Source organism: Egretta garzetta, unplaced genomic scaffold, assembly GCF_000687185.1.
Source record: "Egretta garzetta isolate BGI_Z169 unplaced genomic scaffold, ASM68718v1 scaffold10, whole genome shotgun sequence".
NCBI lineage: Eukaryota > Metazoa > Chordata > Aves > Pelecaniformes > Ardeidae > Egretta > Egretta garzetta.
This window is the reverse complement of record NW_009258268.1, coordinates 149,979-161,048: the sequence shown is the minus strand read 5'-3', so window position 1 is coordinate 161,048 and position 11,070 is coordinate 149,979. Positions and strand designations below refer to the sequence as shown.

General features: G+C 45.0%; 1 protein-coding gene across 1 annotated transcript in view; it reads right to left on the bottom strand.

The window, feature by feature from the left end:
• The window catches only part of SCML4 (Scm polycomb group protein like 4), a 45,114-nt gene that overhangs the window by 9,300 nt on the left and 24,744 nt on the right, over nucleotides 1–11,070 (bottom strand). The window contains exon 5 of the mRNA XM_009649273.1: nucleotides 5,171–5,440. Coding sequence (XP_009647568.1) covers nucleotides 5,171–5,440 — 270 coding nt within the window. The remainder of the gene's footprint in view (nucleotides 1–5,170; nucleotides 5,441–11,070) is intronic.

Below are 11,070 nucleotides of genomic sequence, written 5' to 3'. Positions count from 1 at the left end.
GGGGGGGCGGTTTGACGAGCCACAGTCAGCAGAGAACTCGGGAAAGAAGGTTGGGCTTGGCACGTCGATTTGCACTGGGAGCTGCTTGCAGGAGGTGCCTGTGTACCACCTGGCTGGTGGCCTCAGCCCCGCGGCGTGGCAGGGCAGAGTCCTCATCCCACCAGCGTGGTGGCTGCTCCGGCTCCCGGCACAGCACACACCGCGTGGGGCTGCAACATCGCAGGTGCTCTCCTGCCCGCTGCCAGAGCAGCCCGGCATCCAGCTGCATGAGGTGCAGCCAGGGGCTGGCATTAAATATTTATTTGGGCTTTTCCTCATTTGCCTCTCTTTTGCAGGGGCTGGGCCAGGGAGGAGGGGGGAAATATGCAGCGCTCTGAAAGCACCGAACCTTTCAGGCTGTAAATGTCCTCAAAAATTAACAGGCAGGCTGTGTTTGCTGAAGAAGTGGCACCCAGCGCTGAGCCCCGTAATGCCATCAGCAACTCCTTTGCCACTGCCGTGGGGAGGTGCTGGATCCGGCCCCCTCAGGGTGCTTGCAGTATTATTCTGGAAAAAGAGAAAGTTCCCCAAATGTTTTCAGGAAATAAATGTATTAGCAAGCAGGATTGCCTCTTTAACAAAGGCCCTCAGGTGATAATAATTAACTGCTAATATTGGATAATAAAATCTACATAAAAATAACAAGCTACAGGGCAAGGTTAAGGTTATTATGTTGTGGTTGAACACACAATTCTTCATACTTGGAATAAAAGCTTTGTTTGTTATGTAAGCAGGCTTGGAAAGGTTTATGATGTCCTTGACTATTCCTTCCCTGATTTAAGAGCTTCAATTTGGCAAATGATGACAGGGAAGTGCATGTTTATCTGTTAGCAGTCCCAACTGGCTTTCTGAAATGAGATTCTTTTTTTGTTTGTTTGGAATTTTTTAGCATAATCATGGAGAATTAGGCATCAAGCTTCCGATCGCATTAATGAGAGCTTTGAGGTTTAATCTCATCCATTCCGCTTGAAAGACATGTTCTGCTATGCTCTGAGATATGTTTTATGGTTACGGGTTTTTCCATGATATTTGCCCACCATGATAAATAAGGCAAGCTATTTTTCAAAAATATCCATAAATAAAGAGGATTGGCTTGAGGTTTCAGCGAGAAATTCTTTCTCTTTTTAATGAGTCCTGCCCATCCCTGCCTTGTAAGTATGCAAACTGAGGAGGATAAGAGCAGACTGGCATGCACCACTTACTCATCTTTGCTCACTTATGATTCAGCAGCATAGAAATTATCCCAAGAAAGAGGAAAAACACACGCAGAAGCATTGTAGTGAGAGCGCAGATTCCAAAGACCTTTGCAAGAGAGATTTTGTGAAGACAGTAATCAAAGTCTGGTGCGGCTGCGCTAAGGCAATTGCAGAATGCTGTGTATTTTAAAAGTCTGGGATTGCCAGTAAAAGTGGAAGCAGCACAGTGGGTGAAAGTATGATAGCTGTGAAGAAAGACAGTCTCTAATTTTGAGGACAAGCAGGGAATGCTTTGTAGGATTCTGCAATGGGAATTCCAGTGTCACAGAGCTGACGCTGTCGCAGAGTAGGAAATGAAACCAGGCTGTGACTGGAAACAGCACACTTTCTTTAATGCTAGAAGTAATGTCATTATGAATCTGCGGGCACTGAGACTTCATGGATGCCACTGTCTTGCAAATCACAGCCACTGAAAACTTCCTGGCTGTGTCTGAGAGTAAATGGCTCTCCTCTGCCTCAGAGGACCTGGCTCTTGCCATGGACTGCTGGAAACTCTCTGCTGGAGGCTCCAGAGAGCAGCTGAGTGGATCAGAGGAAATGTGGTGGACGGTGGTGGCAGAAATTTGCGCTCGCCATTTGTGCTGACGTACAGCAGTGCACATGGGTACAGCACAGGGGATTGCTGTTCCTCCTGTTGGAGACCTTGACAGCAAACCTGTCTCCGTGTGGCTTTGCGTATACCTTTATAACCTACAATGGATGATACTGAGACTAATAAATTGTTCATAATTGTAAAGATCAATATCAACAGATTAATAACCATTTTCATGATGTTCACTGTATAACTGTCGGTTTTAGGGAGCCTTTACTGTTGAGCTGTCCAAACATCCCAGAGGTCCCAGATGAGCTAGTCTTTGCAAGTGTCAAATGCATGTCACATAAAACATGCTAAGCAGTTTTGGGCTGAGTCCTGTTATCCCAAAGTATCCTGTGTGCAGCTTAAAGTCACCTGTAACTGCTTCAAAGACAACCAAATATCACGGGTGCCTGGTCCAAAAGCAATCTCTTTTTCTTTGCTCTTCAAAGTGCTTTAATATGTTTCAAGCTAGAGAAACAGAGGAACCTGCGAAACCTATTGCATGGTCACTGTATGACTCTTCTGAGACAGGGAAACAGGGGCATTCACAGTCAGAAACAAGAAGGGAAAGTAATTGAGATGGGCAAGCTTAAGGAGCTCTGATTTTGCACTTCAGTCCCTTGAACATAGATTCAAACACCTGATACAAAGGCTTTTCTCCACATAACACATTTTTAAGGACAGGAGTTCTACCACAGTGTTTTGTGGGTGCTGAAAATGTGCAAAGTATTCAGTAAGCCATCGGGTGATGCAGGGAAGAAAAAATCTATGAAGGGTTACTAAACCTGAATCCACCACTTCTGGTTCAGGAAACCCTTGAGCCACAAATTTCTGAAGGCAGAGAGGGTAATGGGGAAGCACCACGATCTCTGCCCTTACCCCTTTCCTGGGGGTGTGCTGCTGTCTCATGCTGGAGACAGGACGTATGGCTAGACGGACCTTTGCTCCAAACTGCTCTGACCCTTCCTATGTGCTACAAAGAGATAACAACTGATCCCACGCGGAATGATAAAGATTTTCAAAGCAAGCGAGTGACAACCTTGTTAAACCTTGGCTCCTTGCAGCTGCCAACTAAAAACCGTGACGAAAAGGTCCCAGTTCTGCTAGGAGGCTCTAGGGAAACAGTGGGAGAGGGGAAAATGACTCCTGTGCACAGAAAGCCTCTTGTCCTCCCAGCACCTGGTTATGCCTGCCCACGAGGCACCAAACAAGACCTGAAAGAAAGTGGCTTTTGATTTCCTTTTCTTTGTGATTGAGGTCCCCAAGTTCTTAGTGTCAACTGTTTAAAAGTTGTTTGCAGTAGTGCATTTCTATACTACCCACTTTGCTTTGAGTAAAGTTGACTCTATAAATAAATTAAAAATAATTATGAGAATCAAACGCTTAGCTGTGCTCTGTATAATAGAGTAACACAGAGCTAAACCAAGAAAATAAGTGAGCGAGAATAACAAAGTGAATTATGGTTTTGGGTAGGCATTGAATATTTAGAAAGGCAAACTTAGCTAAACAAAGAAATACAAGGGTAAATACTGGTAATATGTATTTTGGAAGAACAATGACCTAAAATATTAAATACTGGAAGTTCAGGAACAAGAAATAATACAGGTGTTGGGGAGGTGAGGAATGTGAAGGAATTATGCAAAGATCTGTGGCTACTGGAAAGAGGCTCTGGAGTGGCTACCAAGCAAGAATATGCAGAACCACTTGCAATTTCCAGGGGAAATTCAAGGGCAGAAAGACAGTGCAATGGTAGACAAAGGGGCTAGGGGAAGCAGCAAGGCTTCTGCAATTATATGAAGATGTAAAAAAAAATAGAGTGTGACAGTAGATTCCATTAATAAATGAGGAAGGGAAAGAAATTAATGACTTAAGAATGGCTGAGACTCAACTCCTTTGTTAGATCTATCTTCAAGATGAAAAATGCATAAATGAAGTTTGAATAATTAGTAAGGGGTGAAGACACTGTTCCGATCACTACAGATAAAGACCTGTTAATACAGAACTTGGAAAATGCAAACAAAGAGAAAGTTAACGGAAGTTCAGGGAATTAGCTAACCCATTGGATGAACCCAGGTCATTTCTAGAGAAAAAAATAATCATGGCTAATAGGCAATATAGGCAATGAGCAGAGCAACCGACTCAGCAAACCTAAATCCTAGCAGAGTAACTGGACAAAAATACAAAGAGAGAGAGGAAGGGTTATTGAATGCAGTGGTTCCCATGGTGTCCCTTGAATTTGCAGATAAACTTTTTGTGACTTTGCTTCCTGAAGGATAAAAGAGCTTTGAGCAGTGAGATAGATGATTTCTAAAAATATATGTTTTGCTGGGCAGCCTTTTTCAAGCAAAACCTGGCCTAGTTCATGATTAAAGGTGCAGGATGGGCCATGCAGCTACGAATCAAAACCTTTTTCTAAAATGTTTTGAGGTAGGCACTAATATTTAGGTTTGCTTTGCATCGTATCTTGTACACAGCTGGTGTCACGCAAATAACAGGTTCCTGCTGCTAGGCAGTATCAATCATATTAATATTTATATCTGTAAGTTGATAATGGCAGTTGTGATTGCCACACGATTATACATAATACATATGTTTACATAATTAATAACAGCATTAGAAAACATTCACCTTTTTACTTAATGATGAACAGATTGATTTTGTGTTTACGTAGCTTACTATTTCTCCCTCTAAATGGAAGCATGTGTAAAGCAAAGCTGCTTACTTAGAATCATAGAATCATAGAATGTTTAGGGTTGGAAGGGACCACTAGTGGTCATCTAGTCCAACCCCCCTGCAGTGAGCAGGGACACTGCTAACTAGATCAGATTGCTCAGAGCCCCATCCAACCTGGCCTTGAATGTTTCCAGGGATGGGGCCTCCACTACCTCTCTGGGCAACCTGTTCCAGTGTTTTACCACTCTCATTGTAAAAAATTTCTTCCTTACCTCTAGCCTGAACCTACCCTGTTCTAGTTTAAAACCATTTCCCCTTGTCCTAACACAGCTGGCCCTATGAAAAGGCCGTCCCCCATCTTTCCTATAGGCCCCCTTTAGGTACTGGAAGGCCGCAATCAGGTCTCCCCGTAGCCTCCTTTTCTCCAGGCTGAACAAGCCCAACTCTCTCAGCCTGTCCTCATAGGAGAGGTGCTCCAGCCCTCGGATCATTTTTGTAGCCCTCCTCTGGACCCGTTCCAACATTCCAACCTCACTAATTTTCCTGGGAATTTGGGAGTGAGTTAAGACTCCAGCATGGCACCAGCATGGCAACACACATTGCTAAATGGAAGATGTTATATTACCACTTCTGTTTCCTTCGAGATAGGTCCCGTTCCTGGTCGGGCTGGAGGTCTGATGCTGCAGACCAGTAGACGAGGAACCCCCTGAAGACATCTGGGCAGGACGATGGCTACAGGAGGAAGAGGAGCCTCCAGCAGGATGTCCATCTGCAGGACTCTGTCGCGTGGCATATATGGAGCCCATGCAACTGAAGGCAGAATCGGCAGGATCTGCGCTGTACCGCTTCATGTTCGCAGGGTCAACCAGGTAGTCCTCAGGTATGGCCGTTTCTGCTCAGGAAGACAAGACACAAAAGAAACATCAGTAAAACAGAACCAATTTTAATTCAGCCCTTGAAAAAATTATATTTTTTTCCCCAAAATTCCCTTTTTTTGGCAAAAAGTTTAACTCCATTTCTAACTTTCTGTACAGACGGCTGGCTCCAGGAGGGATCCTTGCTGAGAATTAATAAATAATGAAGAGAAGCACAACCACTCAGAAGTCCGTAGAGTCACAACAGGAAAACTATGGCTTGGTGTGACTTGTCTGTGTCAGCTTACGGCAGCTTAAGTCCTGGGCCACTGGCTGGTGAGTCCCTTTTTCCTCATGTGCTTCCCAAATACCACTGAGACTGGAGGATTGTGAGCTATCTTTTGCTCTGTCTTTTGTTTAAAAATATGAAAGTTGAAAGGAAGAAGGCAGAGGAAGACAACAGGACAGGCAGTTTGTTGGGTTCATAACACCTGGCAGCCAGGAGGAGGGAGTGAAGGTAATAAACCAAAGTGTTCTGGCTGCGATTACCAAAATTAATCAGAAAATATCCTCAGCTGCAGACATCCATCAGGCCCGGTATCCCGCAAGGAGAACAGGCTTGATGGCTGACGAGCATGCTCAAGGTTTTTCATGGGCAGAGATGTGTGAGTGAGTCACTCAGACCTGGCTCAAGTTCAGACACAAATGCCGGTATCACGGACCTTAGGCCCAGGTCCATCTTGCTTCTCTGTCTGGACTGAGATCTCCATGTCTGTGTCATTGTCGTCCTCTGGCCAGTCCCAGTCTCCTCCCTACAGGCCTTGATGTCCAAGCTCCTTCCTACTTGCCTTTTTCGTCTTCACAAAAAATAGTCAAAGCTCTTCCTCCTCCTCATTCCCGCTGCTGTTTTCCCTGCAAAACCAGCCCTCCCCTCCCCCAGCCCAAGGACCCTCTCCTCCACCACCACCATCACCACCACCACTGGGATACAAGCAAAGCCCCTGGAAACTTCTCTGAGAGCCAAACCTTCACATACATAACCCCTACAAATACCGGCAACCTGCGCTTCAGATTCCCACTCTCACTGGGTGAAACAAGGCGTTAACATCTGGCAATCAGATTAGGAAAGTGCCTCCCATTGCCCCATGATGTTTCTTGGAGCTGTTGAAAATGCCACTTTCCTCACAATGCGTATTCTCCCTCCAGACACATCTGAGCAGGGTGAAATTACCCATGTGATGTTGCACATCTCCTTCCCTGCCTGAGCAATGCTCTCCTCCCAATGTATTGTGTAGCCTTACTGAATAACGAGAATTTTTGCTGTAATTTATGCTACAAGACCCAAACCCCATCACTAATACATGTTGAGGCTGTATATAATAGAATTTTCCTTTTAATTTACATCTTTACTCTTTTCCTTTGGAAAAAAACAAACCAAAAACCTTGGCAGCTGCTTACAGCAGTTGATGTTAAACAAACATGATGTAGTTTGACAACTCAAATACTCAAGAGTTGTGCCATGCCAGCATCCTGGCTTGTGTGTCAAGCCACAGCACACATTTTTTTACACAATTGCCTGACTTCTCATTTTCTTGCTGCTGTCTTTTAAAAGTTTGTCCCATTCTGGGCCAAGGCTGGACTTGCCATAAGGCAAAGATCAGGTCCGAAGGACCGCTGTAAATGTGACATGTCCTCACTTTTCGGTACTTGCCTTTGCAACTGCAAGCAACTGTCCTTTAGCAAGACTTTTTTCCCTTAGATAATTAAGATTCTTCCGGTGCACGTTCAGGTATCCTGCTGCTTTCTGCCAGGGATTTCTGAGCTTGATTCTCACACAAATACAGATAGGGTGTAATTCAATTGAATTCGATGGAGTTCAGCTAACGTAACACTAGCATAATAGAAATGGGAATCAGACACTCTGAACCTTTCTCCCTAACCTCCAACAGATGCCAAAATTGTATAGCAATTGAGCTAAATACCTTGCTTTTCAGACTCCTCCCAATAAGCCAAAGAAAATCCAATCAAGCCTTCTCATTCAAAGGAATTTAATTACTGTGTAGAACACTTGCAATAAAAGCCTCTTACGCATAAAGAAGACAGCTCTTTCTGCAGCATCCTGCCTGCACCACATGGAATAATTATGCCTCTTGTGAATCATTACCTCTTTATTCCAGGAAAAGAATGCTCTTTTAATATGATTACAATATGAGGAAGACTCACACTATCAAAACAACAAACAGCACATTAAGAGAGCCCTGCTAAATAAACAGCATGCAGCTTTTATTACTACGGATATAAATTGATCCAAAATTTGTGAGTGGACACCAGGGATTTTTTGACTCATGTCGTATGCTTTCAGTAGTCTGTGTGAAATAAGACATGTGTGGGTGAAATCTCCTCATGGAAGGACACCCATGAGTTGTGTGCAAGACTATGACTATGACAAGGAGCCGGACACCATCAGTTCTGTTCCTGACTCTGCCTAAGACTCTTTTATTGATCTAGATCGATTTATTCCACATGTCTCTGCTTTGGCCTCCAAAATGGGAGTAATGATGCCTATTGGCATGGACCAAGCAGTAACCTCCATTCATTACTGTTTGAAACATGCCTCAATGGAAGGTGCTCTGGGAATTTCAAAAGTGATATTCATGTCTTCATTGGACAGGGGGGAGCAGGGATTGTCTCAAGCATCCAGGTTTCTAAGCAAGCCTTTTCAGAGCTCCTGATCTTCAAGTTGACATGAGCAGTCAGTAGATTACTAGAGCAACTCATCAGAGTTGCCTCCTCCTGACCAAAAGAAGCTTATGAGGAAATGGTTAGAGTCATGGTTAGATTAGGAAAAGGAAGACTGTACATTCAAGTATGTGTGGCTGCAGGTTTTGACTCATACAGTTTTAAAAGGTGCTGATCAGCTTCTGTGCTCCTTGCTGAGTGAAGGATGCTTTGTAAAATTGCACGGGCTGATGCGCCTTGAGCAACCATGTCTCTGTGAGCCCATGCCCTGCAATGGTCTGCCCAACCCCAGAAGAGACCCACACATGGGAGGGAAGAGGCAGGCAGGCCTGGGGGGCTTTCAGGGCACAGAGAAATCCATTATGCCCCTGAGGGATGACACAGTCCCCAGTTAAACTTCAGGGCAGGAGGAGAGATCTGCATTTCATGACCCCCCTCCCAGCAGCAGAGAAGGAGATGAAGATGACCAGGGGCAGTCTGTATGGGTTTACCAAGGGTCAGTCACACCTGACTAACCTTATTGCCTTCTATCATAAAGCAACTGGATTTGTGGGCAAAGGGAGAGCAGTGGATGTCATTTGCCTTGACTTTAGCAAGGCTTTCAACACCATCTCCCACAATGTTCTTGCATCCAAGTTAGACACTAACAGGTGGGATGAGTGAGAAACTGGTTGGATGATCAGGCTTAGTGTGTGGCGGCTAATGGGTTGTATGGAGACCAGTAAAAAGTGGGGTACTGCAGGGGTCTAACCCGGCATCCAGGTTTGGTCTCTGCGATACCAGACAGACATGGACAAATGGATGAGTTCAGCGGAGGGCCATCAACATGTCTGGGGCCTGGAGCACTTGTCCTGCAAGGAGAGACTAGGGGAACCAGGTTTGTTCAGCCTGGGGGAGAGGCAGCTTGGGGATAGAAGCCTAACAGCAGCCCCCCAGGACCCATGTGGAGGTCACCAAGAAGGTGGAGCTAATCTATTCATAGTGGTGCAGAGCAGGAGAACAAGAGACAACAGGCAAAAGTTGAAAGTTTCAGACTGGGTATAAGGAGAAACCTTTTACCCGTGAGGACAGCGGGGCAGTGGCAGATGTTGCCCAGAGAGGCTGTGCAGGCTCTGGCACTGGAATTTTTCCAGACCCAACTGCACAAAGCCCTGAGAACCTGCTCTGACTCCATAGCTGACCCTGCTTTGGAAAAAGGTTTGGACCAAAGACCTACTGGAGTCCCTTCCCACCTGAATTGTCCTCCAATGCTATGACTGACGTCTTCTCCACTCTGAAAAGCAGCTGCAAAGTGTTGGGGAGGACCCTGGCAAGGGCTCATTTAAGGGGTCCAGGGCACTTACAGTGGCATGGGAGGCAGGGGAAAGGACGGGCTCCACTGTCCAGAAGCTACAAAAGACTGTGGAAGCTTTTTGTGTTCATATTTCTCCAGCTCCCTGTTAGCTTGTATCACAGAGAAGCTGCGCATGTTGCGGCTCAACCAACGATGTGTATGAAAATATCTGCATTTTTTAAGCTCCCAGAAGACCTTGTAAAGTGCACAGCTTTCACAGCTACTAATCCCACTTTGACCAATTAGGGAAAAACATGTTTTCTGAGACAATAGAAGAAAACGTAACTCTCTACTGAGGTTTAAAATGCAACAGTTTCATAAATCTGTAGCTTAGCCCTTCTGTATTCTGTTGCACTTCTGTATTTTATTTTCTAGGTAGTCAGCAGAAGGGCACACACTACTGAGAAATTAGCACACAAGGTTTTAAAGCAGGATTTATGAGAAAGCTGCTTTGAGCCTTTTCTTTGAGCACAGTAGTCTCTCTTACAACTGTTCACCACCCTGAGATGCTCAAGCCACTTTGGCACAGTTTTCCTCTCCATGAATAAATGGTCCACAGGCAACTGGATTGAAAAGCCCAGGTCTGTTACATCCAGCACCCTTTAAAATGCAGCAAAGGAGAAGAGAAAAAAACCCAACTGCTTTCAGAATTTAAAAATGCACATTGTTTTTAGCTGAGTTCCTTTAAAGTAGCAGCCTATATGGTTCCCAGCCAATTCCTGAAGATGGGTCTGCTGAGAGTTAAAACAGCATGAGAACCTGCAACTCACACCCCAGCTTTGCTCCAGACCTCTGGGATGACCTTGGTCAGGTTATCCATCATCTCTGGACCCCAGTTCTCCATCAGGATGAAGAAAAGCACTTTTTTTGTCTCTCACCTCTGTAACATGCTAAGTCCTTTGCCTCAGTGGTATCTGTATGCCACTACAGCATGCCACATGGATGTACGCTGCACGTCTGAATGCAGAACATATACAGTGGACCCTTGGTAGCATCTGGGAATAGAGACACTCCAGAAAGACAAAGAAACTATGTCTCCTGTTGTGCATTACAAAAGGAAATTAAAATCAATTTCAAGTCAAGCAGGAAATGAAGAAGAGTGTATACCCATGGAGATGATCCTTACCTGATGGTTTTCCTAGGCAGATCTAATTCTCACTTTTCTTCTTTATCTTAAAAAAAAATCCAAAACAAATGACTTATTCTGCTAAATGTCTCCTATAGGTAAAAGCTCTTTCTGCACTCCAGAGACACTCCTGTCCTCTCCAGTCTGCCTTCTCTCCTCTCCTCCCAGGCCAAACATGTCTTGAGCTGCTTTCCTCACCTGCTGCTGCTCCCACATTACTTCCCATGTTAAATTCCTCTCTCCCTTTGCCTGTCTCAGGCTTCCTTCCCTTATAGCCCCCACTGGCTCCTCCCTCCATTCTTCCTCATCATCTCTTCCTACTGCTTCTTCCATCACATTCCCACTGTCTCAACCTTGCACCAGCTCTAAACCTGCTTTCCCACACCAGCAGCATCACCCTTTTCCCATTTTGCCAGCCATTTTCCTATCCCCCTTTTCTATTTTCTCTCCTCCCATACCCCTGACCTGCATAG